Source organism: Mauremys reevesii, linkage group 14 (genome assembly GCF_016161935.1).
Source record: "Mauremys reevesii isolate NIE-2019 linkage group 14, ASM1616193v1, whole genome shotgun sequence".
Lineage (NCBI taxonomy): Eukaryota > Metazoa > Chordata > Testudines > Geoemydidae > Mauremys > Mauremys reevesii.
In genome coordinates this window covers 33,814,177-33,833,065 of record NC_052636.1, presented here as the reverse complement: position 1 = coordinate 33,833,065, position 18,889 = coordinate 33,814,177, and the positions used below count along the sequence as shown (strand labels likewise).

Sequence of the window (18,889 nt, the reverse complement as noted above, 5' to 3'; positions counted from 1 at the left end):
ATCCTGCCAGCAGGGGAGTTAGACAGTGTGGGGAGGGGATCCCAGAAGTGGGGTCGGGGGCAGAGGTCTGAGGGGAGACCAGGGAAGGATCCCAGCAGTGTGGGAAGTTGAGAGCACAGGCCTGGCCTGGGGACCTGGAAGAGTGAATGTGTCCCTCTAAACCCATCAACTGCATACTAGGCAGGACTGGAAGAATTACATATTTGTTGGTAAATGTCAATTTCTGTGTAAACGCACAACCCAATGGCAAAATATTTCCATCGATAATCATCAAAATTGGCAGATGGGCAAAGTAAGAAACATGCTGCTTGAGGACTTACCCTGTTGTAGGAGCAGCAGTGATCTGTGTGCTCCATATAACCTGTATGCCCAAAAGGTCGGTTACACGCCCCCCCCCCGCCCGGCCCCGCCCCGCCCCATCTCCTCTCCCTCTCTGAATGCCTGTGAAGTGGCTTTCCCCCTCCCCTCCCTCCTGCCATGCTTGTGGGATGAAGGGGCTGGTTGAACAGCTGGAAGATCAGAAGAGCTCCTAGATAGACAAGGTGTCTGGGACTCTCATTAGGCAGCATTGTGAAAGCACAGCTGAGCATAGAGACCCTTCCCCTTTTAAGGACCTGAACCTCATGGCCTGCGACTAGAGATGACTTGGCTGCATCCGGTGGGTCACACTCCACCTCAGCCAGTGTCCATGCAGGGTCCCTGCTCTGGGTGTGTGAGCGCTGCCTAATGAGAGTCCCAGACACCTTGTCTACCTGGAAGCTCTTCTGATCTTCAACCAGCCCATTCATCCCCCAAGCATTGCAGGAGAGAGCGGGAGGAGGAGGGGGAAAGCCACTTCACAGGCATTCAGAGAGGGAAAGGAAGTATAACAGACATTTTGAGCATAGAAATCACTGCTGTTCCTACAACAGCAGGGACAGGCCACTAGGAGCTGAGAAAAGGAAGCCATCCTGTTTCTGCCTGGCTTTGAACCAGGGACCTTTTGCATGTTAGGCAAACGTGATAACCACTACACTACAAAAACTCTGTGCCCTTCCCTTCATAAGAACATAAGAATGGCCATAGTGGGTCAGACCAAAGGTCCATCCAACCCTATATCCTATCTGCCAACAATGGCCAATGCCAGGTGCCCAAGAGGGAGTGAACCTAACCGGAAATGATCAAGTGATCTCTCTCCTGCCATCCATCTGCACTCTCTGACAAACAGAGGCTAGGGACACCATTCCTTACCCATCCTGGCTAATATCTATTAATGGACTTAACCTCCATTAATTTATCTGCAAAAAGAACAAAGAGAACATGTGGCACCTTAGAGACTAACAAATGTATTTGAGCATAAGCTTTTGTGGGCTAAAACTCACTTCATCGGATGCATGCAGTTAAAAATTCAGTAGGAAGATATATATATATACACAGAGAACGTGAAAAAATGGGTGTTGCCATACACACCATAACGAGAGTGATCAGTTAACGTGAGCTGTTATCAGCAGGAGAAAAAAACCTGATTTTGGGAGGGGAACAGGAGAAAGGACAAAGGAAGGAAGAGACGAAGAGAAAAGAGGGATCAGACAGTGGATGGAGCAAGAGGTGAAACAAAAAGGACAAACCCTAATGTCCCCAGTGATTCTAAGAGACAAAATCACAGGTGCAGAATAAAATTCTGCCTCCTTAAGCTCGTGTTTTCCATGCCTAGAATTCAACTCTCACCAGATGGATCAGACTGAACAGGTTTCAAACCTCCAGGAGGCTCTTACCTTCTAAACAGGGATGGCTGTTTTCTAGTAAAATCACTAAAAGGGAAGGAGAAAACTCGAAAGAGGTTCCTCCTGGCGCTCACGTCCGTGAACCCGAATACTCCCTCAGTCCTCAAAGAGAGACCTGGAGAAGGAGACTTGCTGGAGCAAAGCCACAGGGGTCTCTGAGGTTTCCCTGGCCCCTCGCCCCTGTCCTGCCTGGCTGATGTCAGCATCTCTCTGTGAGGTCACCACCTCCCACCACCTTGGACCAATAGTCTGAGGTCCTGCAAAAGGCCTTTGTGATGTCACTGCCACACCCCTCCCTTGCTGGGCTAATGTCCTGCCCCTGGCCAGGCACTTTGCAGGTTTGAGCTACTCCCTGTGGATCACCCCACTCAAGGAGCGTTCGTTCTAGGCACCAAGCCGGCTAGATAGGGAAACATCAGATGCTGCTCCCAATGCTACACTCAGTTTGCCAGAAATTAGTCAACTTTATGGCCAGAAGAGACCATTAGAGCATCTAATCTGACCCCCTGCATATCACAGGCCTCCTGTATGGCACAATAGCTACTTTGGTGGCAAATACATTCCAGAAAGGCATTTAGTCTAGATGAAATGTCATCAAGAGATGGAGAATCCACCATTTTCCTTGGTAGCTTGTTCCTGTGGTGAATCATCCTTGCTGTTGAATATTTGTGCCTTTGTTGTAATATGAATTTGTCTCTTTTCACCTTCCAGCCATTGGGTCTTGTTATACCTTTCTCTGCTTGATTCAAGAGCCCTTTAATTCCCAAATCTTTTCTCTCCCTGAAGCACTTCAACACTTCAATGAAGTCACCTTTCAATCTTCTTTTGATCAGCTAATCAGGTTGAGCTCTTTCAATAGCTCACTAGAAGGCAGTTTTCTCCCGCCCTCAGAACCTTTGGTGGCTCTTTGCTGCCCCAGCTCCAATTTCACAACATCTTTTTCAAACGAGGACACCAAACCTGGAGGCAGTATTCCAGTATCAGTCTCACTGATGCCGTGTCACCTCCTGTGACGTTATTGACATAATCTGTATCTGTATAGATCACCGTTGTGACAACTGTTCTATATTTGTAGCCAGTATTGTAGAAAGGTTGTCGTGTAAGGGGTCTATGGAGAGGTTCTGATTGGCTGATTATAATGATGCCATCTCTAGATGTGTTTCATTTTTGTAGTTGAAGTTATGAATATTGGCTTTCTGCCGGCTCACCCGCCCCCTCGCCACTGCCCACCCACTCGCCTCCTCAGCCCCCCTCCCTCACCTGCTATTGTGTCATACAGGAGGCCTGTGCAGGGGGTCAGATTAGATGCTCTAATGGTTTCTTCTGGCCGTAAAGTCGACTAATTTCTGAAAAACTGAGTGTAGCATTGGGAGTAGCGTCTGCTGTTTCCCTGTCTAGCCGGCTTGCTGCCTAGAACAAACGCTCCTTGAGTGGGGTGATCCACAGGGAGTAGCTCAAACCTCCAAAGTGCCTGGCCAGGGGCAGGACATTAGGCCAGCAAGGGAGGGGTGTGGCAGTCACATCATAAAGGTTTTTTGCAGGACCACAAACTATTGGTGGGGAGGTGGTGACCTCACAGAGAGATGCTGACATCAGCCAGGCAGGACAGGGGCGAGGGGCCAGGGAAACCTCAGAGACCCCTGTGGCTTTGCTTCAGCAAGTCTCCTTCTCCAGGTCTCTCTTTGAGGACTGAGAGAGTATTCGGGTTCACGGACGTGAAAGCCAGGAGGAACCTCTTTTGAGTTTTCTCTTTCCCTTTTAGTGATTTTACTAGAAAACAGCAGTCCCTGTTTAGAAGGTAAGAGTCTCCATGAGGTTTGAAACCTGTTCAGTCTGATCCATCTGGTGACAGTTGAATTCTAGGCATGGAAAACACGAGCTTAAGGAGGCAGAATTTTATTTGATCCCCACCAGTGACCTGGGCCATCCTTTGGGCTCTCTGGTGAGAACCCTCAGCCTCCCGTCCTCAGTCTCTACCCCTGATTGGCTGAGCAGGGGGTTATTGACAGGGAGGAGACTCAGGTCCCTGTTCTCTTTCAAGACCAAGGAAATAAGTCAGAACCAGTTCTATGTTTGATGAATTTTGCTGCTTCTCTGCATTAAAGGTCTCTGAGCAGTTTATAATTCTCTCTAACATGATTCTCCTCAAATTCTTGCTGAATAATTACTGTCACTGTTGTTGGTCTGGAGCTCATCTGAGAGCATTTTATTCAGGTCATTCAGTGTCTGAAATTCAAGATCCGATGGTTAGTTTGAAAATCAGGGCTCTTGGGTCCTATTCCTAACTCTGCCACTGACTGGTTGTGTGACCTCAGACAAGTCAATTCTCCTTTCTCAGCCTTAGCTTCTCGCTTTTCAAGTAGGTATAATAATGATCTGCTCCTACCTACCTCACGGTGGATGGAGGCAGGGCCGGCTCTAGGTTTTTTGCCGTCCCAAGCAAAAAAAATTTTGGCTGCCCCCACCCCATCCCTGGGCTCCCCACTGCACCTCCCTGCCACCCCAGACCTGGGCTCTGCCCCCTCCACCTGCACCCCCTGCCACCTCAGGAGGTGTGGGGGGAGGGAAATTCCAGATCTTTCCACCTTCTTCCAAATTCCTCCTAAGGCACCACTTTGGGGGAATGTGCTCAGTGGGGGAGCGGCAGCCCCCCCTGCTCCCCCCAGCTACGCTCCTGCTTGTGGGGGCCCCTGCAAGACCCAGGGCCTGGGGCAAATTGCCCCACTTGCCCCCGCCTCTGGGCGGCCCTGCTAGCAGCTCTTCTGGGAGCGCAGGGAAGGAATGACTCCCCCCTTCTCTAGCTTCTCCCCGTGGGGCTCTGGGGAGCAGGGAGGGTTGGGTGATAAATTCCATCCAACTCCCCCTTTGATCCAAGCCGAGGGACGTCTGAGCCTCCGCGATCCCCTTGGCAGGGCCAAACAAGGGATGTTTTCCACTGCCCAGGAGACCCAGCCAGGGACTCAAGGCTTCCCCAGACTTTCCCTTTCTCCCTTCTGGGAAATCAAGTTAAAGTTCGACAAGCAGCTAAAGAAGCCTCAACCCTGCATCTGAATTAATGTGTAATTTCTCACTCCCGACACAAACAAATGTCATTTCAATCCCAGGTGAGTCCACGTCAGTCATTCCTCAGCCCCATTCCTTCCCCCTCCTGCCTTAGCTTAGGGCATTTCGCCACCCTGTGGGCGTTTCATGTCCCTCCTCAGTTTCACACAGAGACACAATTTCCTTTGCATGGATCCATGAACAGCAAAACCTCCCTGTGTCACTAGTCTGAGCCAGGGCATTCGATTGTATTGACACCGTCTCTCCTGCAATGGCAACGGTCAAACAGAGGGGACGTGGCCACCTTCAGCCCTGGCAGTGAGATATTCACTTTCCTCTTTCTTCATGCTTATGTTGTTATTCTATAAAGCATGAACCATGGAATAAAAAGGTGAGTTTACTCCAGGGGAGGAAAGAAAGGAGCCACCAACTCCCCAGAAAATCTCAGTGCCCCAGAGAAAAGCTGCCCCTGTTATTAGAACTAATGATGTGCTGGAGATATGTTGGGAAAAGGGACTGTCTGAATTGCCAAGGCAGGAAACGAACAATCTACAGCAACATCATTAACCACAGACACACTCTAGCCATGCTCCAGCCAGTGGGGAAATGGGCAGGAATTCATAATGTCAACTATAAAAATGATACACATCTAGAAATAGCATAATTATAATCAGCCAATCAGAACCTCTCCATAGACCCCTTACACGACAACCTTTCTGCAATACTGGCTGCAAATATAGAACAGTGCTCGCAATGGTGATCTATACAGTTACAGATTATGTCAATAACATCACAGGAGACGACACGGCATCAGTGAGACTGATACTGGAATACTGCCTCAAGTTTTGGTGTCCTCATTTGAAAAAGATGTTGTGAAATTGGAGGTGGGGCAGCAAAGAGCCACCAAATGTTCTGAGGGCTGGAGAAAAATGCCTTCTAGTGAGCTATTGAACAAGCTCAACCTGTTTAGCTGATCAAAAGAAGATTGAAAGGTGACTTCATTGAAGTGTTGAAGTGCCTTAATGGAGAGAAAGGATTGGGTATTAAAGGGCTCTTGAATCGAGCAGAGAAAGGCATAACAAGACCCAATGGCTGGAAGGTGAAAAGAGACAAATTCATATTACAAATAAGGCACAAATATTCAACAGCGAGGATGATTCACCACAGGAACAAGCTACAAAGGAAAGTGGTGGATTCTCCATCTCCTGAAGTCATTTAATGAAGACTAGATGCCTTTCTGGAATGTGTTTGCCCCAAAAGTAGCTCTTGTGTCATACAGGAGGCCTGTGATATGCAGGGGGTCAGATTAGATGCTCAAATGGTCTCTTCTGGTCATAAAGTCGACTCATTTCTGAAAAACTGAGTGTAGCATTGGGAGCAGCATCTGATGTTTCCCTGTCTAGCCGGCTTGCTGCCTAGAACGAACGCTCCTTGAGTGGGGTGATCCCCAGGGAGTAGCTCAAACCTCCAAAGTGCCTGGCCAGGGGCAGGACATTGGCGCAGCAACGGAGGGGTGTGGCAGTGACATCACAAAGGCCTTTTGCAGGACCTCAGCCTATTGATCCGAGGTGGTGGGGAGGTGGTGACCTCACAGAGAGATGCTGACATCAGCCAGGCAGGACAGGGGCGAGGGGCCAGGGAAACCTCAGAGACCCCTGTGGTCTTTTTCTTATCTAGGATCCTATTACCCTGTCCCGATTTTTCACACTTGCTGTCTGGTCACCCTCGGGTGTGCACATGTGGGGTCCTAGCTGCTCCCTGCCCCCCTCATTGAAGCAGGTGTGCAGGGTTACTGCCCTGGGAACTGCAGGGCACCAGCAGGCATGGGGCTGGCTGGAGGCAGGGCAGGGGCTGACTGGAGGTAGGGTCTGGCTGCAGGCAGGGCAAGGGGTGCGGGGCTGGCTGGAGACAGGGGTGTGGGGGGCTGGCTGACTGCAGGCAGGGCAAGGGGTGTGGGGCTGGCTGGAGACAGGGGTGTGTGGGGCAGACTGGCTGGCTTCAGGCAGGGGGGTGCGGCAGGAGTTGGCTGGAGACAGGGCAGGGTGTGCACGGCTGGGGGTGTGTGGGGGCTGGCTGGCTTTGGGTGGGGCCACAGGGGGGTGCGGCAGGAGCTAGCTGGAGACAGGGCAGGGTGTGTGGCAGGGGCTGGCTGTGAGCAGGGCAGGGGGCGTGGGGCTGGCTGCAGGCAGGGCAGAGTTGCAGAGCTGGCTGCAGGCAGGGCATGGGATGCGGGGCTGGCTGGAGGCAGCGCAGGGGGGTGCAGCAGGGGTTGGCTGGAGCCAGGGCATGCGGGGCTGGCTGGAGACAGGGGCTGGCTGCAGGCAGGGCAGGGGGTGCGGGGCTGGCTGCAGACAGGGGCTGGCTGCGGGCAGGGCAGGGCAGGGGGTGCGGGGCTGGCTGCAGACAGGGGCTGGCTGCGGGCAGGGCAGGGGGTGCGGGGCTGGCTGCAGACGGGCTGGCTGCGGGCAGGGCAGGGGTGCAGGGCTGGCTGCAGACAGGGGCTGGCTGCGGCAGGGCAGGGGTGCGGGCAGGGCATAGGGTGCAGGGCTGGCTGGAGACAGGGGCTGGCTGCAGGGAGGGCAGGGGGTGGAGGTCACGCAGAAAATGTCCTGAGAGGTATTTTAAGGTGAAGATAACACCATGGTTACCAGGTGACTGGCACATCCTGGGTTAAAGAAAGGAAGGGACCTGGAGTTAATAGTCTGAAGTATTTGTGTTACCAACCCTGTCGCTGTCTGACCCCCCCTTCAGTGCGGAGCAGGTGTGTGCGTTGCTGTGTGGAACGCACAGACTCCTGCAGAGCAGGGGCAGCTGTTTCCATGGCAGAGAGCCTGGCACTTAGGAGACTTTCCTGACTTGTGTTTTGAAGCAATTCAATAAAATAATGGTGGAGCTACAATGTCTGGTCCAAAATTTCAGCCCCCCCCCCCCCCGGTGCAAAAACACTATTTTAGGATCTAAACAGGAGGCTTCCAGCGCTAGGACACCTGACCAGAGAGCTCAGTGGGGGCATAACAGCTGCTGACTCTGATGGTACGTCCAGACTACCAGCCGGATCGGCGGGTAGCAATCGACTTCCCGGAGTTCGATATATCGCATCTCATCTAGACGTGAAATATCGAACCCCGAATGTGCTCCCGTCGACTCTGGAACTCCATCGGCGCGAGTGGCAGTAGCGGAGTCGACGGGGGAGCCGTGGATGTCGATCCCGCACCGTGAGGTCGGGTAAGTAATTCGAACGAAGAGCTTCGACTTCAGCTACGCTATTCACATAGCTGAAGTTGCGTACCTTAGATCGAGCCCCCCCACCCCTAGTGTAGACCAGGCCTCAGGGTCCTGGGCTAAATCCATTTGCAGGTGGAGGCATTTCGATTTATTTGATCGATAATGAGGAAGGCGAAGATTTAATCCCAGGTTTTTTTAATAAATGTCATGGACAGATCACAGGCAAAAACCAAAAGCTCATTGCCCATGACACGGCCATGACTTATACCATAAATACCCCTCATTGAATCTTGGGGAGGGAGGCCCAGGGGGTCCGTGGCACCAGCTGTGGGCGCAGGGAGTCCAGGGGGCCCGTGGCACCATGTATTGGGGGAGAAGCCCCGGGGACCCACTGCCACTCCAGATGCTGCCAGGTGAGGGGAGCCCCAGGGCCAGCCCTGCTCCGGCCACCTCAGGACAGGTGCCAGGAGCCACTGAGCTGTGGCTGCTGCTGCCACCCTTGGAACCACTGCTCAGGCTGCCCCCAGGCCAGCTGCTGGGGCAGCCACGGAGTCAGCCACAGTGGCCACTGCAGAAGTCACAGAATCTATGACATTTGCAGCCTCTGTGACACAGAGGGATCCCTAATAAAGAGACAAACCCCTCCCTGCTGTGACTGCAGTTCCTGGAAGGAAAGAGAACAGAAAGTGAAGAGAGAAGGAAAGAGAGAGAGTCCCTGTCACCTCTCTCCCCTGCTCCCTCCCCCTTGTATTCTGTAACCCCATCTCACTGGGTTCCCTGTGCTGGTGCCATGGGGGTGACACTAGAGTTCTGGGGCTTTGGGGGGAGGGGAAGGGGGCTCTTCACTTCTCAGCATTTCACACAAATTTGTCTTTGGGCTGAAATTTCTCCTGTTAGGCCTCTCAGTCAGAGCTGTACCCCTCCCCCTTCAGTGGGGGTGTGTGTAAATTGCAGAGCAGGCAGAGAAGTCGCCCATAAAGGGTCATATTGTTCTGGTGACTGGTTCGGACCTGGGTCACACGTCCTCTGACACAGGCTCATGTGCAGAACATGGGAGCTCTGGCTTTTCCTAAATGCTGTAGAGTGTGAGTTCCTGGGAAAGGGCAGGGGAAAGGGAGCAAGAGGAGAAAGGCAGAGACATTGGAGACGAGGAATTGGGGGGAGAAGAAAGAGAGAAAATAAATGATCGAAGCAGAACAGGTGTCCCAACTCCATCTTGCTCATCACCGGTGTTCACAGAGCTGGGTAGCTGCAGGTTTTCCAGTGTCAAGTCTGAACTTTGATTCTAACAATGTGTGTTGAAATATCAAGGGGATCTCCACATACCTGATCTCTTCCCCCCCTCCCCTTTTTTGTATTAATTTTTATTTTGACGTGTTTGGCTTAACCGTGATCTTCTCTTTCCCCACCTGTATTGCAATTTGGGGTTTAATGTTTATTTTGCCTCCCTTTTGTTCATGTCATTATAATTGTAACAGCAAAGGAATCTGCAGGAGCAAAAACTGACTCAAAACTTCATTTCCCCATCATACCGGAACATCCTACAAACAGCTCACGCAGCTGGAATCATAACACGCAAGGCCAGGGGATGGGAGATGCAGGTTTCCAAGTGTTCTGTCTTTCTCAGATGACACATTCCAGCCCCTTGTGTGCCTCCATCCTGTATGACCTGCTGGACTTCGACACATTTATTATTTCATTCTATAGATAATGTGATTGTAACACAATGTGACTGAAATTGTACCACTTCCAGATGAGGAAACAACAGAAGAGAAAAGCCATTATTGCATTGACTGGGAATCAAACCCAGATGAATTGCTTAGAAAGCACCCATGCACACCACTATACCACCAGTGCAGCTGGCAGGAGTAGCTTTCCTGCAGGTTCTCTGTGCTGGCAGAGGGAGTGACACATGACCACAGAGTTAGTGAGCAGGGTGGATGGGCTGGAAGCTGCCTGACAGCTGGGAGCAGAGTTACCATCCCAGAGTGACTGAAAGGGGGCAAAGGTGAAAACAGATCTCACTGGGAGCTGGCCCCACACCAGCCCCACCCCTAGGAGAGGGGAACTGAAGCTCAACTTCAATCACAGAAAAATCTTCCCTGAGAAGGAAGGGAACAGCTTGTTTTAAAGACCAGGTTTGTGTTTGTTCCTGCTACATACGGAGGGTCTGGGTAGTGCTGATTCCAGCCCCCAGACTCTGGGAGGATAAGGAACAAATTCAGGCTGCCAGTGACCTGCAGGAGGGAGATGATCTTTTGACAGTGACGGACGCCTCGTCCTAAAGGCCTTTGTCTGCCCCCTTCCAGTGACTGTTTGGTACAGGAATGCAGCCCCCACTCCTGGGTCTCTCCTGGGGAAATAATGTTTCTGTGCAAAACACCAAAGCTTTTAACAGAAAGGAAGAAAAGGAAATGGCCACATGATGGGACTAGGACATAAGGAATGAAACACAAGATGCTTCTCCCCTGTGCATTGACTTTTAACCTTGTTTGTGGTGGTGTTGTATCCATGTTGAACCCAGGGGTCCTCTGGGGCGCCGGGCATTGGCCACTTTCGGGAGAGTGGGCTAGATGAACTGGTCTGACTCAGTGTAGCTGTTCTTATGTTCTAACTGCTGGTTATGGAAGAGACGAACTTCCAGGCTACACAGAACTGAAGAAGGGTGCTGGGTTAGCTCCACAGCTTGTCTCTTTCACCAACAGAGGTTGGTCCTCTGCAAGCTCTTACCCTCACCCGCCTTGTCTCTCTTGGACTCTGAAAAGTGTTTTCTCGCCACTCCCCTTGGAGAGACGTTAAGTTTCCCTTTGGGCAACTATCAGGCTGAAGCAATTGTATTGACTGTGACACTAGAATTGAAGATTTAATATTATAAATGAATGAGTCTAAACCTGAGGTTCTGGTTTTCACATTGGTTTTTCTAACTCAGTTCCCAATGCTCTTCTAGAAAGGCCTCCAGGATGCCGGCCCAGCCCAGTAAAGTGGCAAGGAGAAAGCCCATACTGCTGCTCTTTCAGGTAGTTGAAGGCTGCTATCAAACCCCCCTCACTCAGTCAGTCCCCAGTCTGTGGCAGTGCATAGGATTCTTCCGTCCTAAGTGCAGGACTCTGCACTTCTCCTTGTTGAACCTCCTCAGATTTCTTTTGGCCCAATCCTCCAATTTGTCTAGGGCACTCTGGACCCAAACCCTGTCCTCCAGCGCTTGGATTCTTTACATGCTTTCACAGAGCAAAGAGCACATGTTCCATGATTTCATAGGGCAGAGTTTTGTGCTATCGGGAGCTTTCCCTGTGTGAATTTGACAGGTGGATCAACATAGAGACACACTGACCCTTCTCAGGGTGTTGAGGACTGTGAGTCTCCTTGTTGCCACCTGCCACAAGGAAGAGGGAGTTTTGCATTTGGCAGCTGGATGTTAGTGACCAAACTCACCAGCCTGCTGGAACTCAAGGACCCTCCTCTGAGTTACAGCAGCCACCTTAACCCTTGAGTTCCTTCAATGTGTCCCCCTCTGGGATCCAGCCCAGATCACCATATACTCGGTGAAATCCCAGATCCTCTCTTCCCCAAGTATCCCAGGTTACTAGTTTTACTGTGGACCATTGCTACTGTATCTCACACAGCACCTGAGTACAGTTATCAAACAAGCAAAAAATTTATTTAACAATGGATAGAGATTTAAACACACAAACGTGAGTGATGGAAACCAACTGTTACCAACTAAACAAAGGCAGAAAATGATAGAATAGAAAGGCCAGCACAAAAAACAGAGAGAGGAACAATAAGATACTAAAAGGACAATGGTTGGAACTCTCCATTTCTCTCAGTCTTTGGATTGATGGGTACTAGAGCTGTAGCAACAGTTGAGGAACCAGGGTAAATTAAATCTAAGGTTTCAGCTGCTAGTGAAGCATTTTCCACACTCACAGCATTCATAGGGCCTCTCTCCTCCCTGGATTGTTTGATGCCTAATAAGGTGCGAACTGCGATTGAAGGTTTTCCCACACTCAGTGCATTCATAGGGCCTGTCCCCTGTGTGGATTCTCTGATGTCTAGAAAGGGCTGAGCTGCTAGTGAAGCATTTCCCACACTCATGGCATTCAAAGGGCCTCTCCCCTGTGTGGATTCTCTGATGTTTAGAAAGGTCTGATCTTTGAGTGAAGCTTTTCCCACACTCAGGGCATTCAAAAGGCCTCTCCCCTGTGTGAATTCTCTGATGTCGAGAAAGGTCTATTCTTTGAGTGAAGCTTTTCCCACACTCATTGCATTCATAGAGCCTCTCCCCTGTGTGGATTCTCTGATGTTGAGAAAGGTTTGAGCTGTTAGTGAAGCATTTCCCACACTCACGGCATTCATAGGGCCTCTCCCCTCTGTGGATTCTCTGATGTTGAGAAAGGTTTGAGCTGCTAGTGAAGCATTTCCCACACTCACGGCATTCGTAGGGCCTCTCCCCTGTGTGGATTCTCTGATGTTTAGAGAGGTCTGAGCTGCTAGTGAAGGTTTTCCCACACTCACGGCATTCAAAGGGCCTCTCCCCTGTGTGGATTCTCTGATGTTTAGAAAGGTTTGAGCTGCTAGTGAAGCATTTCCCACAATCACGGCATTCATAGGGCCTGTCCCCTGTGTGGATTCTCTGATGTGCAGAAAGGGCTGAGCTGCAAGAGAAGGTTTTTCCACACTCAGTGCATCTATTTTTTCTCTTTCGCCTGAGGATATCCTGCTGTGTTGTGGTTTCCATGAGGACCTTCTGAGTTCCCCAACAGGAAATAAATTTATCCACTTTCTTCCCTGGCTGGTTTTCTTGATCTGTTTTTGGTCTGTGCTGAATCTCCCAGGATTTTCCCTGCTCATGACTCCTGGACACATTCCTTTTCCATCTTTGCAATAATGCTCTGTTTTTACCCACTGGCTCAACATTTTCAGGCTGAGAATTCTGCTCCTCTTTCTCACATGCCATTGCATCACCTGCTGTGATAGAGACAGAAACCTCAAACAGGGATGGAAAGGGGAAGACCAAACAAAAACAAGTGCTGAAGACAGGTCAAATAAAAATCAGGAGCTGAACTCCCCCAAACTCTTCCCCCAAATAGGAGAGAGGAGGGGGATGAATTCAGACTCCACCAAATACGCAGGGGGAAGGGAGGAAGCTACTGCCTGGTGTCTGCTAGGATCTATAGGAAGCCATGAACTATATTTACCCTTGCATCTGAAGAAGTGGGTATTCACCCACGAAAGCTCATGCTGCAGAACGTCTGTTAGTCTATAAGGTGCCACAGGATTCTTTGTTGCTTTTACAGATCCAGACTAACACGGCTACCCCTCTGATACTATATTTACCCTGAGGATATGACCCCTGCTAGGGACAATAATGAACCGAGAGACCTCCCCAAGGGCTTTGTTGGGCATCCCAGATGTTTCCTTCAGGCACTTACAGATTCTGAGGTGGTTTAATGTTTCCTCACCTGTGCAGGCAGCTCTCAGGATCTCTCTTTCCTCTGAACCCTGGAGGTCTGGGACCCATGGCTCTTCCCCTTGTTCCTGCTGGGAGATCACATCACACTGGAAAACTAGAAACCCTGCTCAGATGAAAGAAAACAAAGGAGTTCAGTTGATTTCATAAGACTTGGGCATAAAAAAAACATTCTATTCATTTAACTTCAGTGCTTAGTGTGACCTGGTGGGCCAGGGGCAGTTCTCACTGAAAATGCCAAAGTTAGGGCAGGCTGAAAAAGGGAGAGCAGATGCTCCCAAAATTGCTGGTTAACATTGAAGTTAAACTCACCGACCAGTCACCAACTGTGCCTCTGATCACCCACGCGGGTTATCGAGAAGCTGAAAAGAGAAATCACACGGCCCCCTTTATTGCATCCCAGTACTCTGGCTCCTAATCAGCACCTACGTCCAGTACAGTGAGAGGTTATTTAAAAACTCTGCTCACATAAACAAAGTGTTCCTCTGACCCCAGAGGGTCAGCCACATCACCAGGTCAGTATAGGTTTGGATATTACCCAAAATTCCGTCCTTCCAGACAATCCTTTAGCATCTAAACTACAGGTATAAACGAAGGAAAGACAGAAAGAAGTTAAATGGGAAAGCAGTCAGATACATTCCAAAATGGATATATCAGGTTCTTAGGAGTATTGGTGAGTTGCTGGCTTGAAAGTCTGTCTGGATCACATCCACAGCTTGGATGGTCATTCAGTCCTTTGTTCCAGGGTTCAGTTTGTAGAGAAGTTGCTCCAGAGGTAGGAAGGGGGATTGAAGACAAATGGAGATGATGCAGCTGCCCTTTACATTCCTTTTGCCATGTGGCCTGTACTTCCTGTGTCCCAAACACAAGCTTCACAGCACGTGGCAAGGAAAAGCCTTGGAGTTCTCATTACACAGGCATACCACGGCATGTCTTGCTGACTCAATAGGTGTATCCCCTTGGTCCTTTCCATGGGCTCATTGTATAGCTGATGACCCTGAATGGGCCATCAAACAGGCTAGGCAGTGTTGATGCCAATTTGTCTGGGGGTGTCACCCAGAAATACTGCACAAGTCTGGAAATACAGATATACTCTACACACCTATAACTCACAATACAAAGGTGATACAAACATAGAAACAATATTATCATACTTGGCAAATCATAACATTTTCACTGACACTTGGTATGGCATATCTAGCATGATTCATTGCAAATTTATCAGATTATATTATTTTATTATTAATACCAAAGTGTCTCACAATTCCATACAGTGTCACACTTGGTAAACCAGTGAATTCCCAGGACCAGTTCCCCAGGTCCTTGAAGACGCCAAACACTGTGCTTATGAAGGATTGAAATACCAACATATCTGCTGGGAACACACACACAGACACTGTCAGTCTATACCCCTGTGTTCACTCTTCTAGAAAATTATGATCAATTTTGTACACAGTATGGCTTGTGAGGTATCATTTGAAAACGCATAATCTTCTGAATATTATCCTCCTGTTAAAATGTGTAGTAACACTGTATGTAAAGTTATGAGATTTTACTGTATGAGATTACTGAAAAAGTTACAATTCTGGGGAACACCCACAGAGCAGTTCCTCAGAGACAGCAAGGCAAACAGCTGGTCAAACAGCCATTCTCCTGGAGGGGGAAGGTGTGAAGAAGACATTTACATTCCATCACAGGGACCTCTTGAAGCTGTTGTGGAAAACGACCACACGATTGATTTTGAACCAGCTCAGCCTGAGGCTCTTTTCTTGGTTAAAAGTGCACAGGGGGCGACAGCTATTGGAATACTGTCCCCCTGAGCTAAAAATCACACAAGCCTTTTAAAGCTTAAAACCCCAAACAACCACACATACGTCGCACATTAATTTCCTTATTTGGAATATATTGCAAGATGTGATGCAGGTCAAAAGCGAGCTGAACAATCAGTTTTCCATATTAGGCCTTTCCTCTTATTGTTATTACACCTGGTGACATGGGAGCAAGACTCTGCATGTCTCAAGAAATGTCACTACCAACCTAGGCCATTTTCACATGCTGGGGTGCAATCCAGAGCAGTGAGGAGTTGTGTCATCTGTAATCCTGGGTGAGATTCAGTGTTCTGCTGCTGGAGCTCCCTGTCTGGATACCCCCAGCCAGCATTCAAGGACGCACCGAGTGTCTGTGTGATAAGTAACCCTGGACTGGCAGCTCTGACTCCAGCCGCCTGCTTGTTAAACCCCAAGCACATTCTGGTTTGGGTAGAGAAGGCTCAGGGTTTGAGAGAAGGCCGGGGGTAGGAAGCTTCTGTTTGTTATGCTGGACCTAACCCCCAGTTTTACTTGAGTAAAGAGGAGATATTTGAGACTGTGTGATACTGCTCCTGTGCTCTGTTCCCAAAGTGTTCTGCAGCAGGGGAGGGTCTCTGGTAGTGTGTGTGTGTCACTGGCATATTGGGGTGATGCTGCAACAGGATAGAGTACAGATGGCATTGTGGGGGTGGCATGAACTTCACTCTTCATTTCCCCTTCCAAGAACAGAGGGGACAGGACTGCTTACCCAGCAAGGTCACATTCTCATAGTTCTGCTGCATGACATCCCAGTAGAGGGCTCTCTGAGTGGGGTCCAGCAGAGCCCACTCTTCCCTGGTGAAATACACAGCCACTTCCTCGAAGGTCACCAGCCCCTGAAAGAGCAAGAGTCCAACACTCAGTACCTGCTGCCCCACTCACAGCCCCACTATTCACGGAACAGCAGCACCAGGTAAAGGGAAGCTCCGTGAGGCACATGTTAACAGAGTCCCACCTCACCTAGCTTAGAGCAGCCAGGCGGCATCAGAGGGTAGAAAGAGAGAACCTTTGTGTCTCCCAGCTGACAGACAGAGGCAGGGTCTTCACATTTATCACATACCTACTAGCCAGAGTTTGATATAGGAGATGGGTCTGTCTCTGGACCCTACTGGTGTCTCCCTGGTAGGAATCCCAACACTCTCCAAATAAAATATATGGAAGAAAGGAGAAGTCAATAGTAAAGAACAGAAGTTAGAAAGTTAGAATTGTAGAGAACTGGTAAAGAAAGCTATCAGAAATCAATGACCAATCAATGACAATAAGAAGGAAGTTTTTAAAAGTATATTAAGTGCAAACTTTACTAGATAGAAATGGCAGAATTATCAAAAATAATGCAGAAGAGGTAAAAGTCCTCAATAAATATTTCTCTCCTGGATTTGGAGAAAAACAGATCATGTACTCCTATCATAAGATGTTGACGACGACACTCTTTCCATTCCGACAAGAAGTCATGAGGACATTAAACAGCAGCTATTAAAAGTCAGACATGTTTAAATCAGCGGGTCCGGATAACTTGTATCCAAGACTTTCTAAAAGACCTGAAGTCTGACATCTATACTCGTGAAGATAATGGAGCAGCCAATACTGGATTTCATTCATTAATAAAGAATCAAAGAAGGGTAATATGATTAGTGCCCACTAACAAAGGTTTAGAGAAAATAGAGCCTATCAAACTAACGGGATATCCTTACTGGAGGAGATCAAAAGTTTGGTTGCAGCTAATAGTATTGATGTAATTTACCTAAACTTCTGTAAGGGATATGACTTGATCAGCACAATATTTTTACTAAAAACTAGACTGATACAACCTCACCACGGCCTGCATTAAATAGATTAAAAACTGTGATAGTAAATGGGGAACCAGGGTCGAGTGGATTTCTTTCTAGCAGGTTCCCGCAGGGACTGGTTCTTGGCCCTGTGCTATTTAACATTCTTATCCATGAGCTAGAAGAGAGTATAAAATCATCACTGATAAAGTTTGCAGTACCACAATGATTGGGGTTGGTGGTAACTAATGAAGTGCCAGTAGATTCAGGCTCCATCACTGGGAGTCTGGGAAGTTGTCCCAGCCCTGGCTGGAGGGTTATTTCCTGTTCCACAAAGAGGGGAAGTTCCATTCCCAACTCCTGTGCCTTGAAATTAGGCCCTACCTGACACTACACCCCATATTCATCATAGTGGTACGGTTATAATATGATTAGGACATAATTATGATGTATTTTGTACAAGATGCATCATGTGTGGTGTCACTGGAAAAGTTATGATTTGCTGAATATGATTGTCCTATTTGTGTGCATGCATCATGTTCGTATCTGAAGTTATGGATATTGACTTTGTATCTGTATTTCAAATGTGCTTACTCTGGGTAACACCCACAACGTGATGGTGGGGAGCCCGTGAGGGCCAGGGGGGATGGGGGGCACCAAAATACAAGTTCACCCAGGGCCCCATTTTCTCTAAGGCCAGCCCTGGAGCTGGGTATGGGGGAGGGGCACATCCCCTAAGGCCGCGGTTCTCAGCTAGGGGTCCCTGGGGCTCTGGGGGGCTGCGAGCAGGTTTCAGGGGGGCCTCCAAGCAGGGCCCGTGTCAGACTCGCTTGGGCCCAGGGCAGAAAGCCCAAACCTCCCTGCCTGGGGCTGAAGCCTGGGGCCATGAGCCCTGCCACCAGGGGCTGAAGCCAAAGCTTGAACAATTAGCTTTGTGGGGGGGCCTGTCACATGGGGCCCCAGGCAACTGCCCTGGCTGCCGCCCCCTAACGCCAGCCCTGGCTTTTATATGCAGAGAACCAGGCACATGCAGGGCCATGGAGTTTTTATAGCACGTTGGGGGCCTTAGAAAGAAAAAGGTTAAGAACCTCCCCCCCCCCAGCCTCCCTGGTGGGTGCCCCTCACATCTCACAGCAGCTGCTGGTTAATCAGGTCGGGCTCCAGCCCTGGGAGTCTGGCCCATTTTCCTAGCTCCACCTAGGGGGGTTGTTTCCTGTTCCACAAATTAGAGCATTTCCACCCGCTTACCTCGTGGGTCTGTTCCTAGAATGGAAGCCGCATATTAAACAAGTCCCAGCAGGTTTGCTACACCCTGGCCTCTTCCCATTCTCCCCCCCCGTGAATGTTTTGGCTACTCCAACCTCCAAACCAGACTGCCCAAACCTCCCTCCTCCGGTGTATTTGCTGTCCCTTCCCTCCAGCAGGAACCCAGCAGGAACCCCCCCCGCCCCCCAATAACCCCTACCTGAGCTGGCGCCACTGCAGCCATTTCCCTTCCCTGTCCCATGGGAGGATGGGATGAACTGGAGCGAAACATGGACGACATCCTGCAGCCTGGCAGGGCGAGAAGGGCAGTTGTGGGGGTTTCAGAACAGGCTTTAGTTCATGTCACATCACGATTCCCCCAGGATCTTTCCCTGCAGAGACACAGCCTAGGTTCTGCCATGCTGGGAACATGCTCCATCTCTTTATTGCAGGGGAGACCTGGCCCCTCCTGCCAGGCTAAGCCCACAGGGAGATTTTTCAGCCTCCCCAGTAATAAAGTCTCTGAACAAA

The 18,889-nt window shown here is 49.7% G+C and overlaps 1 protein-coding gene and 1 non-coding gene across 2 annotated transcripts in view; both read right to left on the bottom strand.

Moving 5' to 3' along the window:
* Positions 1-951: 951 nt before the first annotated feature.
* Positions 952-1,024, bottom strand: TRNAV-AAC. The gene has a single exon. It is a non-coding gene; the product is annotated as a tRNA-Val (tRNA).
* A 10,991-nt stretch (positions 1,025-12,015) lies between these two features.
* LOC120381652 (zinc finger protein 91-like) overlaps positions 12,016-18,889 on the bottom strand; it is a gene marked incomplete at its 3' end in the record, with an annotated part of 230,735 nt that continues 223,861 nt past the window's right edge. Inside the window, exon 5 of the mRNA XM_039499792.1 lies at positions 12,016-12,668. Coding sequence (XP_039355726.1) covers positions 12,016-12,668 — 653 coding nt within the window. The remainder of the gene's footprint in view (positions 12,669-18,889) is intronic.